At 44.8% G+C, this 26,958-nt stretch overlaps 1 protein-coding gene across 2 annotated transcripts in view; it reads left to right on the forward strand.

Moving 5' to 3' along the window:
• The first annotated feature begins 10,909 nt into the window (after positions 1-10,909).
• Positions 10,910-26,958, forward strand: part of SCAF4 (SR-related CTD associated factor 4) — a 30,459-nt gene continuing 14,410 nt past the window's right edge. The window contains exons 1-9 of one of the 2 annotated variants that reach the window (XM_014888726.2): positions 10,911-11,064; positions 18,542-18,625; positions 19,209-19,253; positions 19,730-19,891; positions 22,007-22,142; positions 24,416-24,555; positions 25,067-25,243; positions 25,460-25,560; positions 26,061-26,108. In XM_014888726.2, the coding sequence (XP_014744212.1) occupies positions 11,035-11,064; positions 18,542-18,625; positions 19,209-19,253; positions 19,730-19,891; positions 22,007-22,142; positions 24,416-24,555; positions 25,067-25,243; positions 25,460-25,560; positions 26,061-26,108 (923 nt within the window). In that variant the 5' untranslated portion in view covers positions 10,911-11,034. Of the gene's footprint in view, positions 11,065-18,541; positions 18,626-19,208; positions 19,254-19,729; positions 19,892-22,006; positions 22,143-24,415; positions 24,556-25,066; positions 25,244-25,459; positions 25,561-26,060; positions 26,109-26,958 lie in introns of both variants that reach the window. The other variant, XM_014888727.2, reaches the window with a different exon arrangement.

Consider the following 26,958-nt stretch of genomic DNA (forward strand, 5'->3'; position numbering starts at 1 on the left):
GAGACAGAGCTGGCAAAGCCACCCCGCTCTGAGTTTCCGATGGTCAGCGATGCTCTGCCCTCCTCTTTGTCTCGGTCGGTCAGTGATGCTGGCCACCTTCTACTCGTGCTGAAGGAGATCTAATCCAATTCATTCACTGAAATGCCTTATAAGGATTTTAGCCTCCAACCCATCTTCAGTTGAATCAGCCAGAAAGTCGTGAAGAGTCCCTAATTGTCTTTAAGCATAATCCACATTTTTAAGTTTTGCCTGCGTGCTTGTCTTAGGGAATACTTTGAAATCTGAAAGGAACGATGTACACCCTAACAGATGAGAATTGTGTCAGCAAAACGTCCTTTTGAGGGGCAGCTGTACCTGACATCAGCCAACCTAGAGCTGCCATCCCATCCCATCCCATCCCATCCCATCCCATCCCATCCCGTCCCGTCCCGTCCCGTCCCGTCCCGTCCCGTCCCGTCCCGTCCATCTTGACACATGCAGAGCTCCTGCGCCCACCAGAGGGGTAATGAACACACCTCTCCCTGCTTTTTAAGCTCTTCTTTGATCACCAGCAAGGAGAACTGTGCAGAATCACCCTGCCTTTCTGGAGCTCATCTGGCTGCCTTCCATCATCTGAATCTCTCACTGACCTCTTCAAAACATGTTCCCAGTGGCTAAACACACTCTCAGGGCTGGGAACCCTGGAGCTGGCTCCACACCACCATGCTCCATTGAAATATATGTTTTCAGATGAAATTTCAAACAAAACAGAAATCCAGCATCTGTCCCAGAAGGCAGAAACTGGAGAAGGGAAAGCTTCAAAGCCCATAAATTATAGTTTGGATTGAAAATCTCCACTCATTGCATGTACTGGGTAGATTTACAAGCATTACAGCACATGGCCACCTAAAGCAAGAGTCTGCACGTGCTCTGACCTAACGCTATCCTGGGAGTGATTTGGTGCCTTGTGGGAAGGTGTAGAGATAGGTGATGGTTCCGTGGCAAGCCTAGGTGTGTGTCACAGTTTCTCTGGTCAGCATGACAAATGTGGAGGTTTTAACAGCATTGTCGCATGGGAACAAAGGGAAAAAAGGGGGTAAAAAAGCTGTTCTGCAGACAGACATTGGGGGACTGAAAAGTACAGCTTGCTTTTGAGTTGGAAAGAGGCTACATCCTGTCTTATTTCAATATATGGCTGTGCTAAGAGGGTTTGGAGCCAGGCTCTTTCCCTGCCTAAAGGAATATTCCTTCAGAGAGACAGGCAGGCAGAGATGGGTGCCTTTGTTTGGGCTCCACTAACAGAAACATGGTTTGGCCACTTGGAGGATTAAACAGATGTTAATGGTGTGTTTTCCAGCCAAACACCTGAAAGACAGCCTCTTTGAAAAATGAAACTGGCAAGAAATGTCCATTGCAGCAAACACGAGGAGAGTTCTGAAAGAACCCAGTGAATATTTTTTTTTAATTGCCTCAACTCGAGGACTTAATGAGTTGACAGTATCCTTTTACCAGGCGAGACTGCTGCCTTCTCACAATTCCCATCCTGTCCAGCTGTGCCCATCAGGGTGCAGTCTGGATGAAAAGGGGATCAAAGGCTGCATTCATTTCTGTCCATGCTTTAATTTAAATTTAACTCCAGTGTGCTCTATTTTGAGCTTCAGACTTTCTAGGTAATGACATTTTCTGATTAACTGTTGAAATTACTAATGAATTAAAGGCAGTAGTCTGTCTTCAGGTTGCAAAAGCTGTAATAACAAGCTACTAAAAACAATATAGAGCCTGATTTATACCCATGAAAGCAAAGAAATTCAGAGTTACCCTGACAGTATTGTCCTTTGCCATCTCCAGCCTTTTAAAATACTGCAGTAAAATGGATTAGTGGCTTGTGGACTGGGAGTTTTCCAGCCACGAGGGAGGCTGAGGCCCCTGGGCCAAATCCCCAGGGTCGAGGTCTACCTGGGCTGAATCCTTACTGGGAACTTGTAATTGTGCTGCAGGAGGCCACCGAGTATATTCTGTCCTGGTCACATTAAAGGTGGTAATTCAACATTTCCCTGCCACATCAGCAGGCCTTTTGCAGCCAGTGGTTAACTGCTGACTTCAGTCAGGTCACAGGAGATAGCCTGACTTAGTGCTGATAGGCTAAAAAAAGAGAAAGTCAGGCTGTTATTGCTTATGCTTTCCTGGGTATCTCATTCTGCTTTAAAATAATTGGGGATTTTTGCAGGTTTTGGTTTGAGTTTTTGGAGGGGTTCGTTTTGGCAGCTGTTTAATTTAGTAGTATTTGGGGTTTAGATATTACAGATTAAAAGAGTTTAAATAAATAAATACATAAATAAATAAACATGCAAATTTACCTGAGTAAGCATTGAACTAATTGATGATTTTTACAGAAACGGGACAGTGGGGTGATCTGGCACTGCCCCTCCAAAGGCTCTGCTAGACCTGTGCTCCCAGAAAAATCTCCAATTTGCTCTCTGCAGCTTCTGTCCTGCAGCTCTCCACAGCCAACACATAAATCGAGCACTTGGAAGTATCATAAAGCAAATGGAATTTAATATCAAAGTGACTAGCAGGGGGTTGCTGTATTGGTGATGTTATTCTTCTTCACATTCCATTAATTAAGAAGTTCCATTCCTGAATTTCAATTAAACTGCTGTGAAGCCCTCCTTGCAGTGCACACTGTTGTGTTAATTTAGCACCTTGGATTTAAGTTTCATTTACATATAAGAGAACACAAGAGGGTTGTGTGGGAAATGCTCTGTGTTTTCAAAAAGCTATTAGGTATCAGTGATGGATGAGATGTGAAGAACAAGGAGGCCAGAGCGATGTGAATCCCTGGATTTAGTGTATCCTGCAGGAAAAGGGGTGAGGTGTGGGGAATGCTGACAGAGCCCCTGCAGTGGCCTCCTTGGGTCAGTCCTGGTGTTCCTGTGCCCTGAGAGTCATTTCAGTGCATGATGAGGATAGAGATGGGGTTGAAATGAAGTTTTACACCCCAGGAGGAGCTGCTGCTGCTCCAGACACTCCTGCCAGTGCCATCCCACGGTGACAATTCGAAACCAGGCTGCCCTCAAAATGTACGGTTTTATCTCCTTATTCTCCTCCTTTTTCTTGGCAACAGGTCAGAAAATATCCCAGAGCCTCAGAGCACAGTCCAGGACTGGCTGTGTGCTTGCATCTCTAGTAAGGGGTGGGGTTTTTTTCAGTCATATTCAAAGGCTTCCTTGCAAGAAATATTCCAAACACCTTGTTAAAATATGACCAGAGCAGTGATTCCCTCCCGAACAAAGACCTCCATGTTTTGTTTACGCATGAGAGAATTTTGGATGGCTGAATGAACTGCTGGAAAGCAGCAAAATAATCAGATTAAAAATCTTCAAATGAATGCAGTCTCATCCCAAGCTATGAAAATTCATCTCGGTGCTTTGCAGCTGAAAACATTCCTTTTCCAAGTGTTTTCCTTTGTGACCAGGGCAGACTTGCTGCATGGTGATTGCAAGGCTCATTTACAAATCACAGGTACCTTGCTGCAGTCAGGTCTCTGGATGCACCTTCCTGAGCTGTGGAAACCACATCAAAGACTCAGGGCTGGCAAACCCAGTTATGAAGTGTGCAATTATTTACAGGTGGATACTCTGGCATATGTTCAGGACCCGGAACATTTCTGAAGTGATACGAGCTTAAAATAAATAGATTCCATTTTAAATTATGAATCCCTGTGAGGCTGGGGAGGCCCTGGCACAGGGTGCCCAGAGAAGCTGTGGATGCCCAACCCCTGGAAGTGTCCAAGGCCAAGTTGGAGAGGGTTTGGAGCAACAGAGGATAGTGGAAGGTGTCCCTACCCTTGACATTCCATACATATTCCAATCAACAGGTATTTCAGCTCAAGGCCAGGCTTCCAGGTTTTTCCTTGGCTTAAAAGAAGGACTAACCGAGCTGAACCCAAAAAAAGAAATGTGTTTCTTTGTTACATTGAAATCCTTTCTGTCACCTGCACCGCTTTTGTGTAAAAATTCAGTCTTGGTTTATTCCTGAGCATGGGATGTTGTGTCAGTCTGCTGTCACAGAGGCACTTGGGATGCACTTCCCTTGCAGGATCAAGAAGGGGTGTCTTGACAGAGGTCACTTGCTCACTCAAGTATGAAGAACCCCCACGGCACAGTCACCAAAATCTGAGAGGTTTATTTATTTAAATAACCTCATTTGTTGTAAAACACCCAGAGGGTGGAATGGTTTTGTTTAATTTGTTTAACAGCCTGGACAGATAGCCGTGGTTTAAAAACCAGCTCCATCCCAGACCACTGCTCATCCCACACAGACTCCCATGGGATGAGTTATCCATGAGTTATCCTGAGGCTCCCTGCCAGAGCCCAGGCAAACATCTGAGCACGCAGATGGACCTTACACTGTGCCCTGGGGTCAGTGGATGTGGCTGCAGGAGGCCACTGGGAGAAGAAAATTCCTGAGCTGAGGATGTTTCACAGGGAAAGCAGAGCTTACACTCTCCAGATGTTCCAGTTCAGGGCGTGTCAGCAAAAACTCTCTGGCTGCTCTCAGCTGTCAAGATAGCGCCCAGAGGAGGAGAACAGCAAATTCCTGGGGCAGCCTCTGCTGTCTCACTGCTCCAGAGTGGGGGGCTTGGGTTCACAACACCAGAGCCTGCAGAGGAACCCACACCTGGAAGCAAACACGGAATGCTGTGTGTTCCCCAAGGAACCTCTGCTATTTTGGTTTTTCCCCCCCAAAGCTGCAATGCACAGAGCCTCCCTCCCATAGCTCCTTTGACTCCCACCGTGTTCCAGCCCAGGAAAGGTTCCCTTTCCACACAGCTATACAACCCCCTCAAATCCCTGCTCCTGGTTGGAGTGCAGCTCCTCCAGAGGCTGCCCTCAATTCCCTCCCCATGCTCCCCTGGGATCCCTGGCCCAAGCCAGCCTCTCTCAACAATGCTTGATGTGCTGTGCTCCCATTTAGTTCCCGTTTCTCTCCAGGTTACTTTCACTTTCTTGCATATTTTTCAGTCTCAGGAGAGTTATCCACAAGCTCAAGCCCCCTGTTACATTGGTTCAAGGAACACAAAGCAGGAGGAGCTCTGGGACCATTTGTCCATGACCCCAACTTCCCCCTTCAACAGAAAAGAAAAAAAAATGTTGGTGAAAGAATATTTCCCATGAGATTTTATTGCTCTTTCTCCTACTGGTGCCCTGAGTACAGAGATGGGTTTGTTGCCCCCAGCTTCCACTGTGGCTGCTGCAGACACTTGGGCTTTGATCCCAGGGGCTCCAGGGGGGGACTTGCTTCAAACACTCAGAGGGAGAGAGGTTCCAGTCAACACATCCTTGTAAATCCTTCAGTGGAAAACTGGAAGACAGTTCCTGAATGATCCAAATAAAATTTTTGAATATTTTACTGACAGACTTTCTAGAAAAAAAAAGAAAAAAAAAAAAGAAAAAACCAAACACAGATAAAAACACAGTTCTGGGTTTGCTTATTTGCACAAGTACAGAATCACTCACAGACGTGTTTGAATATCAGGTTGATTACTACAAAACCCAGCGGGTTATTCATTCCTGCACCTGTTTCTGTAGCAAGCACATTCTCCCTTGAATCAGCACTGATCCACCTGGCTGATGAACACTAAGTACCATGAAATATTTGGCAGGGAAGAGGAATTACTCATGAAGACTCTGGCTTTGACAGCACTTTCAGACTCTGCTATTCCCTGTCTGCTCTGAAGTGGCCAAAAGAGATAATGTGACTCAGGCACTGGGCGGGCCTTCCTGCCTATCAAAAATAACATCTTAGTCCATGAAAAAGGATTTTTCTTCTTGTTTTCCCTTAAGGAAAGGGAAAGAAGAAAAAAGGAAGAAAAAAGGCTGCTAAATGATCCAAGTATCCTGCACTCCTGCAACCCCAGCTGGAACACTGCACCTCCACAAGTCAAGGAGTTGGTAAACCGAAGAAAATTCAGAAAAGCACTCTACGAGTGAAAAAAGATTTAAATAATAAACTTTCCAGCGGAGGAACTTGGTCCTTTTAAGCCTAGCAAAGGGAGGGGGCTCCTGCTCCCAGTCTGTGTGCCTGAGTACGAATACAGGCTTGCAGACAAGGCTATAATGAGATCCAGGGCTTGGGAGCTGAATCCAGACAAATTCAGGCTATAAAACAAGACACATATTTTTAACAGTGAGGGTAATTAACCAGCACAGCAACCCAGCAAGGCATTATGGCAAAGTCTCCTTCTTTGGAAATGTTTAAATCAAACTCAGATGTGTTTTGTGCTGTATTCCAGGCAGGAAGGAGCCTGGTGCTGGGTGTCAGGCAGGAAGGTGGCCCAGGGGACCACAGTGGCCCATCTGGCAGGATGAACCAGCAGCTCCAGTTATTCTGCTGGAACCAACCAGACCCTGCAGGGAGAATCAAGACAAAGCTTTGCCATCGGAATTGGGAGTTGTTGGAACAGAGAGAGTGGGAAGTTCCAGGAAAGCAATATAGGGAGAGGCAGTGACTTTTGTTCCATCGACTGACACAGTCTGGTCAGCTCTCACGAACTCGTTGGGAGCTTTTTCTATTTCTATCTGTTCATCAAACGGAATGTTTTATCTCCTGCCAAAGCAGCTTCACTTCTTATGGAAGGTGATTGAAGGAACAGTCACAAGCTTGTCATCAGGAAAAGCAAAGGGACAGAGGGGTAGACTCACAATGGAGAGTGAAGGAAGGGTGAAGGACAAATGGGACAAAGTTGGTTTATGGGATGAATCCAGGGATGTATTTAAATATCAAGGGATAAGGTATTTATGTGACTGCAGGATTTTGCCCCACAGTTATGATACAAGCACTCCTTCAGTCTGTCCTCTGATATACATTAATACAGGATAAGATACAAGACAGGTGAGCAAAGTGGATGTGAACCTTAAAACAAATAAAGTAGTTTTTAAGCAGAGCAAAGTCACACAAAAGCAAATTTAAAGCATAATATTTAAAATCAGTCCATTTTTATAAAAGTTTATTTTTAGAAGTAACCCTGGTAATATCACAGAATGATTTTTATATATGAGCATTACTAACTGAAATGTTTGGACAATCAATAGCCAAGGTTTTATCCAATCAAGTAACCAATAACAACATAGATAAATTAGTCATCCCTTTACCAGATTAAGGCCTCATTTCCCCAAAACACAAAAATGTGTACAGAAAGCATGATTACACAAGCTTCATCTTCTAAATATTCTAAATAAAATGCTAACAGACCTCAGGGTCACTCAAAGCAGAATACACATCTTCCCAGCCCATGCCAAATGTGCCTCATTGCCAGCTGACTGCTTTCCAAATAGTGTAATATCAAAAATACAGAAAAGCTTTAAGAATCTTCCCAAAATGTTGGCAGTAATTACTTCGGAAGTATGTCCCAATCCCTACATTGAATAAAATATCTAAATAAAAGATCTTATTTACAAGCACATGTATTCAACATTAATATATTTCCAGCTGTACTTGTATACTCAGAGCAAGGTATTTTTCCTAGAATCCACTCTAGGCTTACCCATATTTTTTTTTAATATGACCCATATTTGTGGATATAGAGGAATTACAGAAAAACAGAACACAGAAATGCATGTATTGGGAAAAAAACCAAACACCTTTGCAATGTATGTTTCTCATCACACAAAAATCCCCAGGTGTGTAAATAAATTTTAAAAATCCATCTGAAAACAAAAAATCCTTGTGCTGTGAAAGAGACAGGTACTAAATTGCCACTGAAAATCAGTCATGAGCCTGCAGAGGAGCAGGAAAACCTGGAGAAACATCCTGCTCTTTGTAACAGGAACATTGAAATCTGGGAAAAGCCAAATGGCTTTGCTGCTTCCAGGAAATATGGCAATGAGATGTGGAACTCAAGTCCTTCAAACACCCCCTTTTTTGCAGCACTCCAGGGTTTTGGAGGAGCACACGAAGCAACAAACCCATCCCATGACGTGCTTCCTCTCCTTAAGGAAGAGAAGATCTGCACACGCATGCAGAGGAATGTTTATTTTGGCAGGGTTTGTTTTATTAATTATTTCCATTTGAAATTATGGGATTTCTACCTTGCCAAAAAAACAAACAAACAAAAAAACCCAAACCCCAAAAACCAACAAAACAAAAAACCAACCAACCAAACAACCCAACCCACAAACAAAATCCAACCAGAGCCAAAGCAGTGAGTTTGCCAATGAAGCATGTCACAGTTCATGGTGACAGAAGGCACAGGATTATTTGAGCACCATCAGAAGCTGCCTGTGACCTGTGCAGGACCACAGGGCACACGGGGGTCCCATCCCTACAGCCATCCAGAGGGCTCCTGAAAGAGAATTCCATGGAAGCATGCACTCTCACAGCCACAGCCAGCCCTCCCTGGTGCTCCTGGTGTCCTTCCTCCTTTCTCAGCTCCTGGGCTTTTATCTCCTGCCAGCCAGTGGGCAAGTGTTTGATGTTGGCACACAATCAACACCAGAGGTGTTTTCCAACTGCTTTCCCTTCCCGGGCTCCAGTGCTCAGACCTCATAATGCCCAGGAGCCCTTTGGATTGCTTAGGAACTTAGCATTAGGGACTTTCTTTCCAGGATCTGAGTGGAGCCTACAAGAGAGACAGAGAGGGATTGGGGACAGGGGACTGGAGGGACAGGACAAGGGGGAACGGCTTCTATTGCCAGAGGGCAGGGATAGATTGGATACTGGGAAGAAATCCTTCCCTGTGCACAGGGTGCCCAGAGAAGCTGTGGCTGCCCCCTGGATCCCTGGAAGGGTCCAAGGCCAGGCTGGACAGGGCTTGGAGCACCCTGGGATAGTGGAAGGTGTCCCTGCCCATGGCAGGATTGGGACTGGATGGGTTTTAAAGGTCTCTTCCCATCCAGGCCATTCCACAATTTGGATGGAGTTTTGTATGGTTTAATTCAGCCCTGAATCACAAAAATGATCATCCTCTGCAAGAATCCTTCTGCATACAATGTGGAAAACAATCTGCTTAGTGGCCATGGTGCAGTCTGTGTGTGTGTGGGTGTGTTTATATATATGTGTGTATGTATATATATCTATATAAAAAATTATGTTTTTACTAAGAAACTGAAACAGGTTTTTGTGTTCTCACACTTGGTTTTCTGACTGAAAAGAACGCCAGCTGGGGAATTTTGGATGCAAACAGGGCTGACTGCTTTTGTTGAGAGCAAAGCAAAAAGCCTGAAAGTGAATCCTGGAAATAAATCAGTGATAAAAACTGGCACAGGAAAGATGGCTGTGGGCAGTGGCAGGTGACAGGACAGGAGGTGACAGGGGGCAGTGACCTTGGGGAGTTCAGAGCTCCATCCCTTCCCCTTCAGATCCAGCTACAGGGATCTTGTGACAAGACCAATTCAGGATAATGGCTGGCCCTGATGTTTGGAAAAGTTTTACCAGGATAAAAGGGTTCTCATTGGGGTGGCTTGTCCCAAGTGGGTTATGCTGGAGAACAAAACAACGCAGACTCCGTGAAGGATATAAACACCATAACTCAGGGAGGAAGGGCAGGCAGAAGTACAAAAACCACAGAAGTGATAAAGCCTTTAAATAATCTTTAGACCAGACCTCAACATCTCAGAGCAAAGCGCCAGAAGCTGCCTTGGGATTATTGTCGCTTTAAAAACAAACAACCCCCCACCAACACCCAGGAATTTTGTTTGATGGCCGTCCTCTGAATTCAGGGACACGTCAGATCCTTCGTACTGAGCAAAGAAACAGAGTTCTTTTGTGAAGCAACAAGTTCCGGGACTTTGTTCTTGAATCTGCGCCCCTCATGTGCTACGAGATCAAAGTGATCGTTTATCCTGTGAATTCACACTGGCCCAAGATATTTGCCGACACTCCTCAGACACGGTTCCAGGGAGAGCAAATTGTGTTTCCTGGTGCTCCCCTCTTAGTGCGGACATCAGGGCCATCTCCTGGCCGCTGCAGGCACTGGCAGAGCAGCAAGAAACTGGGGGAAAAAAAATAAAAAAATTGAAATCGAAGGCGTGAAGCCCGGCAGAATTTATCTGCTCGCCAATACCCGGAAAGTTTAGTAAGTAAGGATTTAACAAGTTAGGATTTGATCAGTGCTTCTCCAGAGTACCAAGCAAAACTTTTCAACTTTAACCTAGGAATTGTCTCTTGCATAGGAATTCTTTCTCCTCCCTCAAATATAATCCAACTAGATTTAAAAAAAAATTATTTTTAATTTTTTTTTTTTTCACCAGTGTATTGCAAACCCAAAAATGCTTACAAGACAGTTAGTCACACATTCCTCTCAGGCTTAAATACTCCGTATCCCATAAAAAAGTATTGATAGGACCCAGAATTTTATTGGACGCTATGGCCCAATTTTATTGGACCCACTGAGCTGCCCTAAACCCCTTCTTCCGAACCGAGCCCGGCCAAACCGAGCCGGGCTCAGCCGAACCGAGTCCATGGAACTCAGACGAGCGCAACCGAACCAAACCGAGACAGGCCGAAATCACGAGCTCGGCCGAACTCGGACGAGTTCAGACGAACCGAGCCGAGCCGAGCCGAGCCGAGCCGAGCTCAGCCGGACCCTGCCGAGCCCGGCCGCACCGCAGCTGTTGCGGCGTGCTCTGAGGGGCCGAACTGTGGCGCCTGCGGGAGGCGTCGGGACAGCGGTGCCGTCCCAGGGGCTGGGGCAGTGTCGGTGACAGTGACAGCGGCTGACGGCTCTGACATTGCCGCTGCCGCCATTCTCCCCCCCGGCACCGGAGGCGGCGCTGACATGGCGCTAGCGCGCGCGCGGAGCGGGACGCTCACGTGGTGCCGCCATCACTCCCGCCCAACCTCTCGCGTGGGCCGGGAGGAGGCCCGGCCGATCCCGGCGTGCACCGCGCCTTCCCCCCCGCCCGTCGCGCGGTCGGCCCGGGCCGCGCGCTGCCCGCGAGCCCCGCCATGGCCGCCGCCATCATGGCCGCGCCCTGAGGGCACCGACCGGCCTTGCCACGCCGCCCGCCCGCCTCGCCTGCCGCCTTCCCGCCGCCTCCCGCCACCAGCGCCGACATGGAGGCCGTGAACGCCTTCAACCAAGAGGTGGGAGCCGGGGGGGCGGGCGGCGAAGCGCGGGCCGCCGCGCGGGGGGGGACACACGGCGGCCGCCATCGCGTCCCCCAGCTCCCCGCGCTTCCGGCCGGGCCCGGCCCCGCCGCCCGCGGCCTGAGCGGGGAGCACCGGCCCGGGCCTGCCGCCGGGCGGAGAGCAGTGCTCCGGGGGAAAATGGAGGCGAGCGCGGCCGGGCCGTTCAGCGGCCGCTCCGCGAGGCCCCGCGCGGGCCGGGCCGGGCTGGGCCTGCGTGGGGGGAGGCGTTGAAGGGACCTTTGGGCCTCCCCGGCAGCCTCCGTCCTCTCGCTGCTCCCCTCGGTTTCCTCTTGGCAGTGCCGGAGAGCAGGATCCCGGGATCCTGGGCCGGATCGCTGTTCGCAGGGTTTCCCAGGCGGGCTCGTTGTCACGCGGAGCCCCGGCGGTGTGTGTTGTTCGGGGGCTGGGGAAGTTTCGGGACTGGCGTTTCCCGGTAATGGCTTGGCCAGAGAGCCACGGTGAGAAGCGGCGGCACGGCCAGAAGCTGCAGAGGGAGAGGGCTCATCCCTGTGTGGGAACGGCGCCTGGGATGGGACTCAGGGATCGATCCTAGTTCTGGGAACAGGACAGGTTGGAAAGTGTTCACTCGCCTTTCGTACCACACAGAAGGTCCTTCCCTGTCTTCTTATGTTTTTGGGGTTTTTTTTATTTCTTAGTTAGTCGCGAGGAGTTGGAAGCAAAGTGGACTGTGGTTGTTTTTTTGCATAATATTCAGCAAGTCAATTCAGCCTCTGCTATATAGAGTTTTTGACACGTGACTTCAATATGAATATTTATTACTGTTAGTTATACTTCTGCCTCAGTTGGACAGTGTGGCTTTGCGGACCCTCCATGGACAGAAAGTCACTTAAAGCTGAGGCAGAGCCTGTTCCCAGACTGGTGTTGGAGGCTGGGTGGCTGTGCCTGCCTGTTGAACAGAAACAGGAGAAATGGTAGCTGCTCCCGTGTGATGGATTCAGGCTGTGTAAGGCTCCCTCTCTGCAAGAGTTTGTCATACACGCACCTGAGAATACCCTCATGCTTACCAAAACTGCAAGAGCAAAGGGAAAAGCTCCTGTTAATGGTTTATTTATTTGCCAGTGGTTTGAGGGTTTTGTGCAGCTTTGAACCAGTGGGATGGCAGGGTGCAAAGCCACCTTCCCAAATAAATTAAAACAGCACTCGTGTGCCATTTTCAGTGTTGATGGAAAGAGAGAGCAGCAATCTTCTTCATTACCTGCATCAATATGAGTAGTGGTCCTGGCGGAGCATTGCTGCCTGACAAGCCTGAATGGTGCCTGTCAAATAATGACCCCACTGCTTGTGCTGAATGGTGACTGCAGAGCAAAAGTGGTGTTTCTGGGGATCCCATGACTAATCCGTGTCTTGGAAACGGGCATGTTTGGATCTGTACCTCTTCCGTGTAGGAATGGTGGGATGCTTTGCTTCCGTGCAGTTGGAAATACTGAGTGAAACCCTGATGTGTTGGGTTTCAGTTGGATCTCAGTTCTGGGGGACAGAACTGCACTTGCTAAAATCCCTGTTGTGCAGTACTTTGTACGGCTGAGTGCTTCTGTAGAGCTACTGGTGTGTAAAGCAGCACATGAATAACTTCAGGGGCTGTGTGGTTCCTGCCCTGCACCCTCTCAGGAGCTGTGTTTGTGCTGGTGTGCAGGGCATAAAGTCCAGTTCTCTGACTGATCCCTTCCCTCTTTCTGCCTGTGTTGCCTGGAGCTGTGCTCGCAGAGTGACACAGGCTGATGTGAAATGTGAGGAGGGCCAGATTTACGGGCAGGTATTGTTCATTCCTGGGCTTTCTCAGGGAAAGAGGGCTTGTACCAAAGGTCTGGGTGGTGTTCCCAGAGTGGTGGGGATAGCAAGGGCTGCTCAGCCCTGGGAGGGCTCTGCTGTGAGGCCTTCAGGGGTGCTACTCCTAGGGCACTGAACATTTTAATTGCTTGGTTGGGAGGGGAGCAGCTTCAGCAGTGAAGATAGGGCAGCTACAGAATACCCCACAGGCCCAGAAGAATGGGTGCACTTGCTGGCTGTACAGTGCCACTGTAGCCAGGGAAGTTTGGTTTTACCATGGCAGCTCCAGCTGTAGTTTGGTGCTGCACTTGCCATGTGTGCAAGCAGTGATTCCCTGCTGGCTTTGCTTCCCTGGAAGTGGCACCTGCCAGCTCTTTGCCACTGCCTGAAAGAGGAGATGCCACTTACGCCATCGGGTGGTCCAGTCATTTGGGGGTTTTGGGTGGGTTTGGTGTTTGTGGCAATTTCTTGGATGGTGGGAGGCCCAATTTCCAAGCGTGGCTGTTAACCTGGTGTCCTCTGAGCTGTGTGGTTGGGTCCCTTCTTGGCAGAAGGACTTGGGCGGGGAGAGAAGTAAGTTTGGCTCTGGAAGGGGTGGGAACTCCTGGGTTGCATAATTCCATCGTGTTGGGTTGTATGCCATTCCCAATCCTGTTCTTTGGACCTGCATTTTGAATGCAACTTTGCCAATAAATGTCCACTTCCAAGTGCTCATGTTTTTACAGGAGCAAGCAAGGGGTTTTTTACTGGGTGTTTTTTTTTTTTTTAACCCAGCTGTAGTCTGAGCAGGTGCTGCCAGCTGAATAGGTGGGATTTGACAGGTCTGTAGTGGAATGTGTTTTCTCTGAGGAGTTTACTTTCACGAGTTAGAATTCATGTGCTGTTAGGTGTATGTATTATGTTACAGCAATGGTACAGTATAAATAAATCACAAAAGTTAACTGGATAATGGGACAGAACTTTTTATGGTTTTAAGAAAAAAAGCAAACATTTTTCTTAAGAAAAAATTAAAAATCACACCCCCAAAACACAAGCAAACAAAAATCCCCCACCGAACCCACAGATCTGCCATATAAATCCTCGGGTTATTTTAGCTTAGAGGATGTCCGTCCTTTTCTTTCATCTGGAAAACTTGAGGCATAGTTAACTGGTTTTAAAAGTTAGAAATGAAGATTTTTATTTTTTTTTTTTAATAATCTTGCTGCTGGAAGTAAAATAAAGTCAGCTTTCCTGTTTTGTAATCTCTTGTTTGTGTTGAGTAATGCATATCATTCACTGAGTGCTGTGTCTCAGTAGTTAATGTGTACCCCTGAAACAATTGATACCCCACCTAAATGTGCCTAGAAACAAGCAGATGAGAGGTCCTAGGGCTGTTTATTTATGGCTGGAGCTGCACATTTCTTCTTTGCTGTTTGCCCATCCTGAGGGCACTGGACAGTTGAAGTTTAGATCCAGTGTGGCTGTTTTCTGCCAATGGCAAGACTTTATTTTGCCCATTCTGTGACAGCCTTCCTCTCCATCCCGAGGAGCTATAAATAGAAGTTAGCAGGATATCCTTCCCAGTGGTTCTCCAGCAGTAACTGGAGCTCAAGATCCCCAGTGAGTCTCCATGTGCACAGAAAAGGAGAAGGACACAACTGCCAGCATCTGGCTGGAGTCTCTTGCCTCTGGCCTGAGCTTGTTTCCAGGAGTATTGGAAGCTGTGGCGTTCTGGTAGAGATCCCTGGTAAGAGAAGTAGTGAGACAAGCAGCTTTCCAGGAGATGTGCTGGGCAAAAGAGCCCTGCCCTGATCTTTAAGGCTGTGTTTCCAAAACACATGAGTAGAAAACAAAACTCTGTTCTGTGCACTTGCATGATGTCATTTTCATATGAGTATCTTTTGTGAAGATGTTTCTCCCCAGTGATTCAGGATTTGTGAATGGTCTTTTTAGGCCACAGAAGTCGCTTAGTTGATGAAGTGCTATTGAGCTTCATTGCCTTGGTCGAATTCAAATCTCACTTTATTTTCCAAAGAATGCAACCTGACAGCTCTTGATCTTATGGTCATCTCATACCTTCAGCAGCACCTAATAGTTGCTTGTGCTTCCCAGCTGGTGGTCAAGCATTTAAAACTTGCATTGGTCCTCTGAGATACAGCTTAGCAACAGATCCTTCTCCTTCCCTTAAGAAAGAACAGGGACCTGAAGAGGAAAGGAAGCAGTGACTTTTATAGGGGAAGGAAAATGGGTAGAGCTGACAGAATTCCTTTTAAAGATCTGGTCATGCATTAACAATAAAGGTGTTTTGTTAACATAATAGTGCAATATCTGTGCTTGTTCTTGTGTCCTCCACGATCCCTTTGTTTCTGTACAGGAACAGGTAACTGCATTTATGTCTGGGTCGAGTGGTTTCTAAATTAATTAATAAAATACATTCCAAAAGACAGTGAATGAATGTACTGTGCATGGAGCCTGCTTGGGGAAGAGTTGTGGGACACCTAAGGTGTGTTGGAATGGTTGAAGGCATATTGGACTGCTCTGGAAACTGGAGAAGGGGAGGTTGAATGAGGTGTCCTGACAATGACCTGGGTGCTTGATATCCACTAATCACTAACCACTGTCTGGTTCAGTAGCTCCTGCTCCTCTCTGTGCAGCTGCTGTGCTCTGGTGTTTGTTTAGTGAGTGTATAAAATAGGCTCATAGCTCTTCATTTGTAAATAAGGACACCTTTTTATGGCACAGACGCTTGAGCAAGAGGGTAAAGCCAAGGAAGTCAGTTCAAGTCCTAAAAGGTACTTTTACTGTGTTACCTCACACTTAAAACGGACAGACTTAAGGTCATACATCAAGCTGGGTAAATTTTAAAGTAGCAGTTCTCCCCTTTACTTTAAAACCCCCTTGTTCTCAGGTTTCCATGTAAACGAAACCATCAAAGGGCATTAATTATAGAATGAGAGAAATTAATAATTTGCTGCTCAAAAGACTGAGAAGTTAAGGCCATCAGCACCTTGTTCCTTGTGCCATTACCTGGCCCTCTGCACTTCAGGGGCTCCTGGGCTGGAGCAGGGGCACAGTGGGAGCTGAGAGGTCTCTGTTCACTCTGTGGAGCTCTTGTACTTCACAGTTTGCATTTGGGGACAATCACTCTATGCTTAGTCTCCCTTTGGCTGTCCTGCCATGGTTTAATAGCATTTATTAGCCTGAAACTGAGCAGGTGAATTTTCTGCCTTTTGCATCTTTGGCTTTATAGATACTTTACCGTGTATTTCCGTCCTGCTGGAAGAAGCACCCGGAGCTACTCTCAAATATTTTGTATTGTGGCTTGAGTTTAATACCCTTGAACACCTCTACTTCTTTTGTATCAACATCCTGTAAACATGCATTTAGGGGCAGTAAAAGCAGAAGGTCATTTCTAGGAGGTCACAGACTCCTGTTGTGAGTCTGGACTTTGGAAACCTCTCAAGCTGTAAATTTGCTTTGCCTTTGTTACGTACATCACTTTTTTTTCTTTTTTTTTTGTAAATACAGTGTAAGTTTTTGTGTGCAAGTTGTTCCTTGAGCTAGTTATGGTGTCCTTTGAAAAACTGGATGTATTATTGTGAAACAGCCCTCTAAAAATATTGGTTGGGTGACTTTTTTGCATATTGGTTTGGGAAATGTATGTGAAAGAAGATCCAGGTCTAATTGAACAAATGCAACTGGAAGTACCCGAGTGTCTTCTGAGCAGCTCCCCTTTCCAACATGGAGAAGTCATGAGGAACTAGGAAGGGAGCTAAATTTTAGCTGTACCCATCTCTAAAACATGGTGTTGACACATGTAACTGATACCAAGAATTACATAAAAATTGACTATAAATAGTTACTTGGTGTTTTAAGATCTTAGGTAATTTTTAAAAAAGGAGCAAAATTCTGAGGTAAAATTCCAAGAGGTACTGTGAGGAGGTGAAAAGAGCAGGATGGATGGATGGATGGATAGATATGCACACTCAAGTAGGTGTGCCTTCATTCTCCCTGGCGTTTTTATTTTTTTCTGTGTTCCCCCCAGTTGCAATGTCCTGCTTGGGATACTTTTAAGGCGCTTGTTTTTTTATTTTTTTGCTGCACTCGTTTCTTGTCACCTTGAGCCCTGCTCTGAACTCTCCCAATTTCTTTGGGGTCTCTCCTTGTGTTCCTGAAATACAAATGCCAAAGCAGTGCTTCCACACCAGGTCCTTTGTTCTTTTGCTGTGGGACTGGATCCTTTCCTGGAGAACCAGTTGCATCTTCATGGGTCAAGAAGGGGATATGGAGTGCCTGTTGTAATGCTGTCTCTTTTTCTTCCTTCCTCATCTCAGATTTTGAGCCTTCTGGTGGTTTGTTTTTGGGTGTTGGAGTTTGGATTCCCCCCCCCCCCTTTTTATTACCTCTTAAAACAGATTTTTCTGAGTTTTAATAATAGCACTGACTTTGTTCATCAAGAGTCTCTGCACTTATTCTAAACCACTTAAATCTAAATTGAAAACAAGATTTTTACAAAAAACCCACATCAGCTCACAGTCTCCTCTCTCATTCTGTATTTTATTTGTCCATACTGTGATTTCTCAGCAAGCAGCAATGTTAGCTGAAGTATCTCTTACAGCTGAAATGGCTTCAAATCCCCAAAGTTCTGGCACGAGAACTTCCATTTTGTGGGGATGAATAATGAAGAGTCATGATCTTGTGTTGGTGTTGGAAAAGGCGTGTGGCTACCACTGTCTTTAAGGACAGTTTTTCTTCTTTCCTATCTCCTGGAATAGGAATCAAATTAAGAAAGTAAATACCTTGTCCTTTTCTTGGTGTTTTCTGTAGGTGTAAGGCTTCCTTTTGTACAGCTGAAAGTCTTGTTAGCACTTCCCTTTTCTTTGAGTATGGCCAATTTTCTTATCTCCTTCACTGACTTTTTTTTTTTTCCTTAACTGAGACAGTGGATGGATCTGTGTAAGTTGGTCACTTCAGCAGTATTTTGGTACTTTAATTAATAAAATAAGAGACTAAGTTTTAAATGACATCTTACTTTCCATTACACTGACAAATGAAGACACTTTGATTCTCTTACTTGGCTTTGTGGCAAATAATAGATGACATTTTTTACTTGCATTCAAGGGCTCAATTTCTTCTTTATGATAAAGACAAAAATGAAATTATGTAACACAAACCATTTTTTTCTGTGATTTGTGAGGAATATATCAAGGTAAAAATAATTGCGTGTGTATGCCCAGCTTTCTGTGTCCATCTCTGTGTGCAGTTCTGGTTTCCCTCAGTTTCTGAAGTGTGGAGCTAATGTTTATTTCCAGTTATGGCCAATGTCACCTGTAAAGATGACACATAACTTCTATATACTCCAATAAACCTCTATGGATTTCATATAATATCTATAACTTCTGCAAATGTTCTCCTTGAGGAGTGAGCTTTTCCCCTGGGAGCCATTTGGAGGGTAAGGCAGCCAAGTCTGCAGAGCAGTTGAAGCATTTCTTTTTAGCAATAACCTGGTAAATGCAGGTTTCTGTTGAGTTTGTAAAACAGTCAGTTCTCCCAGGGCCATACACAGTGTGGGATGGCGGTAATCAAGTCACCCACCTGAAATCTTGTTTTTTGCTTAATTGCTGAGCTTCAGAATACATTTTTAATGTTTGTTTTCTCTGTTTAGCTCTTCTCACTGATGGAGATGAAACCTCCTATTTCCCGAGCAAAGATGATTCTCATCACAAAAGCTGCCATTAAAGCTATTAAGGTAAAGTACAACAAAACAAAGATGAAACTGTAACAGCAGCAATGTTTTATTATTTCACTTGTAAATAAATACTCAGGATTTCCCAATCTCAGCTTTGGGGATGGTTTATTCTAGTTGCTGTTAAAGCTGTTGTCTAGAAACAAGTGGGTGGTGAATATCATCCCTTGGTTTTGGACTAGGAGCAAAATGCTAGCTTGGATTTTTTTGAGTCGTTGCTTTTTCATGCTACACCCACTCGAGTGTTGTGATTTTTGTGTAATAAAACTAAATATTGCAGGATGCAACTGCACCTTAACATGTGAAACCATTGTGGATTGCAGAGAAAGTAAATGCAGAAAGCTTTCACTAATACTTGGTAAGCTCTGTGCCTTGTGTGCACACTGACACACTTCTGCCTTGGGTCTGGGTTTCCCTCATGGAATATTTTTCTCAGTTTGGGAACATCCTGCTTTTTAGAAAGTGACTACTACAACATTCTGTAGCCTTTCCAAAATGGTCATAAGCACAAAGAGTTAAAATGCTCCTAAAAATGATGTGCCACTGCTGAGGAGATGAGAAATTAATGAATGTATTTATTTTCCAGCTCTACAAGCATGTTGTCCAGATTGTGGAGAAGTTTATCAAAAAGGTAAAAAGGGAAAAAAAAAGGAAGTTTATTGATAAAGTTACCTGCATGCTTTGCTAGATATTGCTAATAATGCAAGTAAATAACCAGAAAGGCTTCTATTACTTAGGGATTGAGGGAGGAAATTCTGGTTCGTTAGGATTTCACGCATTTTGGTATCACTTTGTATATATAAGCTCCATATTGTAGTTTTCCATAATACGTTAAGGAGGGGAGGAAAGAAGTAAATTGAGAGATTTCCCATCTTCCCTATGCAGCAGTTGGGGAAGAACCTGGAAGTGCTGAGCTTCAAATGAATTGTCACTAAGACAATACATAATTCCAGAGAATGCAGTGTTCATGCTTGCCAGGGCATGAAGAACAACAGGTTGGAATGCAGAGCTGTGCTTCAGCCCCAGAGCAGGTTTGCTGTGAGGCTCTCAGGGGGATGTTACCTCGTGGAGCCCCTGCCTGACACAGAATGTCTTTGCTGTTCGCAGTGCAAGCCGGAGTACAAAGTCCCGGGCTTGTACGTCATCGACTCCATCGTTCGGCAGTCCCGGCACCAGTTTGGAACAGACAAGGACGTGTTTGGGCCCAGGTTCTCGAAGAATATTACTGCCACATTCCAGTATTTGTATCTGTGTCCATCTGAAGACAAGGTAAGATGAGCACTTGGCGTTTTGCTGTCCATTTGCTTGGTGCTTGCTCTCCTGTGGCAGCTATTGGGGGATTCGCTCTGACCCTGCTTGTGGCTGTTGCTGAAGATTATCAAAGGTGACAGTTAAGTGCAAATTCAAGTTAAAAGAACTCAACTCATCAGTTTTGTTTAGCCTATGCACACACTTCAGCAGTGTGTGTTAATGTGCCAAAAGTCCTTATTGAGGCTCCTTCAGGACTTCCTTTGGAAGGCCGTGTCTGCCACAACAAGAAAGTGTTGCAGGAGAAGCTTTGGTTTTGTAGGCAGGAACTGTCTGCTCAGAAATGTTTTCTAAGAAAATCATCATGTTCTGCTCAGAAATATTTTCTAAGAAATCAGCATGTTGATTTATTCAGTCTTTTCCAATTCCTTACTTGAATTTTGTTGGTGCTCTCCACTGTCAGGGCTGGTCTAAGGCCTAATTTTTCTTAGTTCTACTGTACATTTTAGTAGAACAGAGGCTCAGAATGTGGTGTGAATTCCTGATGGCCCAGAGGTTATGGTTTTTGTGACCTCTGCCAGAACAGTTTTGAGGCTTCCAAGATCAGTGTATTTTAGAAGTTGCCAGTTGGTTTCCAGAAAATCACCTGTTCCCTTTCTCTTTGTAAGAGTGAAATACTCCTTTTCTCCCTGACTTCCTCCCTGACTCTCTAAATCAACTTTTGAAAGGCTTGGATGCTCTGTAGTTTTCTAATGCGGAACATTTAAGCCTTCAGGCATTGAATCTGATATTTGGGAGCTCCTGGGTTGATAGCCTGTGGAACAGAGCAGTCCCTTCTCCTTTCTGTTTCTGTGTTACCATTTTGTTCATCTGAGTGAATGAGACTGTCCATCTCCTTCATGGAACTACTTGATATAGAGGATATTATTTAAAACACGCTTGCTTTAATGAATTTCTAGTTGCTAACCAAAAAAATCCTGACCTGCAGATACAACTGTGGGTGATATCTGAAGAGGATAATGCTTTTATTTTTAAAACAGCCTTTCTGTAAAATTAATATGTGACTAAAAACGAGAGTATTACATTTGCCCATTTTTTTGGCCTTTGTGTAATTTTCAAGTTTTCTGGAGAGATCGAATACCCAAAGCAAAAAAAATTGATGCTGTTTTAAAAATTAACTGTTTTTCAGACCAAAATGTTACTTTAAAATAGACACTTCAGGTTTCTCTGTAATTGACATTATTTTAGCAAACATTTTGTAAATTTCTTTAATCACTTAGTTAGAGGTGGATTTACATGGGTATATGTAACTGAGTCACAGTGAAAGAGCAGAATCAATTCATTTCAACTAAAAGGTACTTAAAGCTTATATGTGTGCAGGTGTATGACTAAGTCTGCAGAAAGGACAGCAACACAACTACCTGCTTGCATGTTTCAGGTCGAGCAGCACAACTACTGAGACATTTTTGTTTGAATGCTGGGCTAAAGAAGGAAAGGCCAATTTCCAGCTTGTTCCTGGAAACTGCATTGTTCTTCATGTAAAAAGAAAAAAAAAAGTGCTTAAAATAACAGCTGACAGTCAGAGATTCTAAATTAATCCTTCTGCAGTGATCAGTGAGGATGTTTCCCCGCTTGCTTTCCTCATCTTTTGGATAATAATGGAGGTGCAGTTTCTGGTGTCAACATAGGATTGGTTGGGTTAAGAATAATACCAAGCAAGGAGCCCTCAATCTGACTTGTTGTTGTAGCATTTTCTGGTCTAACTACCCCTCTCTTCATGAAGGCTTTCCAGCTCATCTTCCATCTCTCTTTTTGGTCATGTGGGTTGGTTGTTTCATCCCTTTGTGACACCTGTGTAGACATGGGGCTGAAATTATATCCTGGATTTTACATCACACCTGTATGTCTGATGGGCCAGAAGAGTTTTAGGGAAATGTCACAGATTGCTTTGACAGTAAAATTAGTTGGCAGTTTTTATCTTTGCCATTTCAAAGGTGTTACCTCTGTCATGACACAGGGTTTGTTAAATTGGTATGATTATGTCATGTACTGTTCAAACCTTCTCTGCATATAGAAGATAAAATGGTGACTTAAGAAAGCTGGATTCAGCATTGGTGCTTCCTTTTGTTTCAACAGAGTAAAATAGTTCGTGTCCTGAACCTCTGGCAGAAAAATGGAGTATTTAAAATTGAAATCATTCAGCCTCTCTTGGATATGGCAGCAGGAACCAGTGCCACTGCACCCATGGCAGAGAATGCTACTAACAATGAAGGTAGGAATGACATTTTAACTTCTGCTCTCAGAGGGCCAATGGCAACAGCTTGTTTGCTTTCAGTACAAAGTACCTGCTGTTAGTTCCAGCAGTGACATAGCAATAAAGTCATCTTCGTCACAATGAGCAGCCAAACTCATTTTAAGTAAGGGCTTATACTGTACTTCAGAAATTATCAGCACGTGAATACTGACTTGGGAAATGTATTAAGTGTTTATCATGTATATATGCATGTTACATATATATATATATGCACACTTACAGATGACTTGAGTGTGCCTTCTTAAACAGATAGTATTTTTTCTTTTGCTTTGAAATATTTTTATGTGATTTCTCAATTTTATAGTTCTGATGTCATTTTTTAATGCCAGAATCCGGGTAAGTAAGTGGGATCTTAGATGTTAAAGAACTTCATCTTCCTTTGAGTCAGCTTAGTAGCTGAAAGCAGCAGCTGTCAGTGTCTCAGTGTGCAGCCCTGCAAGTCTTGGACTGGCGTTTCACATCCAGGTTCTCAAAGAGAACATTTGTGCCTGGGATTTTGCATGGGCTGCTGGCTGAGAAGCACCGACCTGCAGAGCACAGCAGTGCCAGCCTGCCCACAGTGCCTGCACTGACCTATTTATTACCACAGCAAAGCTGGGAGCGAGGTTGCAGGGAATATGCATTCCACAATTCTTTCTTTCTCCAGAGAGCTGCTTTTTGGCTCTGCACTCAGTTTCACACTGAGCTTTGGTAACCTCCTTATTTACTGTGCTCGTGGAGTACGACTGGGAAAATGGAATGGAGGGAGTGAGCTGTGCTGAGGGACGGCAAAACAGTGAAATCATCTCCAGCTGTGTTCAGGGAAGTGTATCCCATTAAAGGTTTTATAAACCGAGTAGGGCCGGGGAATGCCTTGGCATCCAAGCCCAGGGACAGACTGGTGGCTGCACAATTGAATTTTGGGACAGGAGAGGGGCACTGCCTGTCCAGCTCTATCTCTCCTCAGTAGTGGGGAACAGATTGGCTGCTTTCTGCAAGAGATTTTCAGTGAGGTTATTCAGATGCACCAGAGGGGGTAATTTGGCCCTGCAATAAATATGCTAATGAATAACAATAAATATATTAATGCATTACGTGAAATAGAGTCCGTTTCACCCATAAAGGCAGAGAGAAATGCACATTTTCTCCCTTGAGCAAGAAAATATCCTTCTAAGTATATCCAGGAAATAATTTGGGATTTACCTTATATTTAAAAACAAAACATATATTTTTGCTTTATGTTGCCTTTCACTTTTGGGAAAGTATCATTCGACATATTTGCCTGTGCTTGCTGCCTGTCAACACGGGAGTTATTTCAAGTGCAAACAGAGGAATGGCTATAAAGGAGTTGCTATTGCAAGGCAAACATGTTTGCTTAGAGTTTCAAACTAATTATTTCTATCTGTGGAATTTTTTTTAACTCACTCCTTATACAGCTTTATTATGTCTATTAAAACAGGTCTGCTGAAGAATAGTTACTCACAGTATGTAGGAATTGATGGGGATTATTGCTAATTTACTTAGTACTGGTAAGATGTTTATTAAAAAAGATGTTGTCATGTAATACAAAGAGAATAGGAACACTAATATCATGTCTTAAATTGTGATCTCAGTCTCAGCAAAGCTTAGTGGAAATGAGAGTCTCTTCCTGGAAAAATGAGTAAATATCATTTTCCTGGTGGGAGGATTTATCCATCATCTGCAGGTTTGGCTTGTGCACGTGGAAAAGGGACACATGAACAAACTTTATCAAAGAAAACTGCCTGTGAAGTAATCCATAAAACCCTTCAATTATTGCTAGACTTCTCTGCAAAAGTTTAGTTACTGGTGGAAAATACTGAGAAAAACTCAGCTGCTCTTCCAGTGAGCCATGAGATGGTTGATTTGGATCATTCATGCAAAAGGATGAGCCCAGGTCTGTGGAAGCAGAACCACCATGTTCAGGGTATTGAAGCTCATTGCCTAATGCTCTTTGAGTGAGAGCTGTCCTAAACCTGCACAGCTACAAACATGGAGCTGGGAGCTAAAATTCCACGTGGGACCAGCTTTTCTGTGTTAGTGCATCCCAAGCGCAGGTGTGAGCAGCGACGAGAGCAGTTCATGGCAGAACGAGCAGAGTATGTAGCTGGAGTGGTGTAAACAGGCCCTTTTGGGTTAAACAGGGGGGTGTAGGCAGTGGACACTTGTTGTGGGGGAGCAAGAGGAACGTTGTGGAGTCACAGAGCCCTTCCTGTGTTCCTGCAAACCCTCAGGTTCGCCGCCCCCTCCGGCCAAGGTTCCCTCAGAGCCCCCGCCAGTGACGGCGAACTCCGTGCCCAGCGTGCCACAGCTGCCCAGCTCTGATGCCTTTGCAGCTGTAGCCCAGCTGTTCCAGACAACACAGGGACAACAGGTAACCTGCTCACTGATTCCCTTCAGCTTCTGTCTGAAATGGTGGAATTCACAGCCTGGATTGAAGCAAAACAGCTTCCCGGAGGTCTTCGGTGGAAAACTTGCAGGAGGAATTGGAATATTTAAATTGTTCCATCCAATCATTCTGATATTTGATGATACTCGGTTTTATGTTCCTAAATAGTTAGTTAGGAATTGATGCAGTAACAGGATTTCCAGAACAGGTGGTATATCTCAAAGAAAATGCAGAATTTTATTGTTCAGTCCTCTTAAATGTTTACTGTGTTGAAGGGCCTGAACACTGCAGTGTCGGGGTCTGCTGAATTTTGCCACCAGAGTATTTAAAAAGGGAGTCCTGGTCTTGCTGCAAATGTTCTACAGTTCAGTCAGGTTGTTGGTATGTTCATCGCCTACCACAGTTTGTATTGACATAAAATTTATATCCTGCAACTCTTTCAATACTTAGTGTTTATATGAGAACACAGACTTAATACTGTCTTATGCTTCTGTAGCTCCAGCAAATCTTGCAGACCTTCCAGCAGCCTCAGAAGCCCCAGTCACCGGTCATAGACAACACTGTGATGGCTCAGGTTCAAGCTATTACTGCTCAGCTGAAAACCACAGCAGCACAGCCTCCAGAGCAGAAAGCTGCTTTCACAGCACCTGAGCAGAAAACATCATTTGACAAAGTAAGTCTTGATTTGCGTTTTCTGAAACTGAAGAAGACTGGTCTTGGCCAGTTTTAATTTTGTGTTGGAATACAGATTTCTATATTTTCCCAACTCTAACATTGTCTTTAGTTTCAGAGCTTGCATATGTTGTAAGAATGTAATAATAAAGATATTTTGGCTGCCAGTTGGGTTACGATACAGAAAAAATAGTTGTCCCGATGTAATTTCTTCCAGAAGCTGCTAGATCGGTTTGACTATGATGATGAACCAGAAGCAGTGGAAGATTCAAAGAAAGAAGATTCAGCTCCTTCCCCTTCAGTATCTCAGCCGGCTTTGTAAGTTCTGTGTCATAATAAAACTAAGAAATCTTTGTCCTAAAACATTCTTAGGTTAGAAAGTAGATTAAAATTTCAAGTTAGTTCAGTGTTTAACTGCTACAGTCCAAATTTAAAACACTGTTAACAGTTTTTGGTGGGCTGATTTTTGTGTCTTGTTAGTTTGGTGATCTGGTGTAGATCTACGTTGCCTCATTGATGGAGGACTGTGTAGAGAAAAGCCCAGTTTCGGTTGCAAGATGAGTTCCATGTTTTTTGTAGTACAGCTGAGGGTGTCAGGGCATCACTGGATCAGCTGGATTGGTTAACTGGCTGGGGAAAAGCTGCTATTCCAAACGTTGTAATCGTTTTAAGTATTCAAGAAGTGAAAATTGGCTTTACCGTTTTATGTTGGCAAACATTACATCCCCACACAAGCGAGCTCAGGCTCTTGTTTCCCTTTTGCTATGCGTTATGATAAAGTCTGGAATGACATGACCACATCCCAGTTTTTTCCACAGGACCTCTCTCTCATTCAGTGCACAGGCTGGATGGTGCTCAATGCCGGGGTTAGTCCATATTTCTTTTTTCCCTGCTTCAGTACGTGGCCCCATGTCTTACTCTCTGTATCTGCATCTAAATCCTGCTCTCAAAACCGGAACCACTAACTCTGTCATCAGCTTTCTGACTGTGTCTCTCACCTCGAGCACTTCATGTCCACGAGTAGTAGTTCATTTAAGTGCCTTTGAAGGAAGTGGCTAGGATTTGCCTTAGAATCCAGATGGAGCTCTGGAGTACAGAAAGATGAGGTTGTTCAAACATAGGCACTGCTTGTGTCTGCCCAGCTGGAGGCTTGTGGGCATGCTTATGTTCTATTGGTAGTGCTTCAGGCCTCTGTCCTTAGTGCCTCACAGCTGTGCAAGATGTCCCTGAGGGTGTCATTCCACTGCTCCCAGTCTGGGCATGCAAGCTCAGTAATTCTCTCTATGGAGTACTGATCTGTGCAGAATCCTCTCGGAATTGTCTTCAGACACTGCAAAGCTCCACTTCCCATCACCATCAAATTCCTTTATTCCCCTGAAAATCCTGCTGAGTTTCTTGCACAGGCTGCATTCTGCAAGCAGGTCCTGTTACCTGCACAGACCTCCAGAATTCCATGAGCACTGTCCATTCTGTGTGTTGAATCAGGAAGTGATGGGCATCACTGTGAATCTCCTGTGATGCACACCCCCTTCTCCTCTGCCCTATTTCCTCCCAAATCCAAGTGTTTTCTTGCAGCAAGAGTACAGCCAGTTTCTTTTCTTTGAGGAGAAAAGCACTGCTTCTTTTGTTCCCAAAAGAGGAACTGTGAAGGAAGAGAATTAGCCTAAGGCAGAAAACCTTCCTGAAATGTTTCTGTAGGCTGAGATCTTTTGCAAG

The sequence above is a fragment of the Sturnus vulgaris genome, chromosome 2 (assembly GCF_052056855.1).
Source record: "Sturnus vulgaris isolate bStuVul1 chromosome 2, bStuVul1.hap1, whole genome shotgun sequence".
In the NCBI taxonomy this organism is placed as follows: domain Eukaryota; kingdom Metazoa; phylum Chordata; class Aves; order Passeriformes; family Sturnidae; genus Sturnus; species Sturnus vulgaris.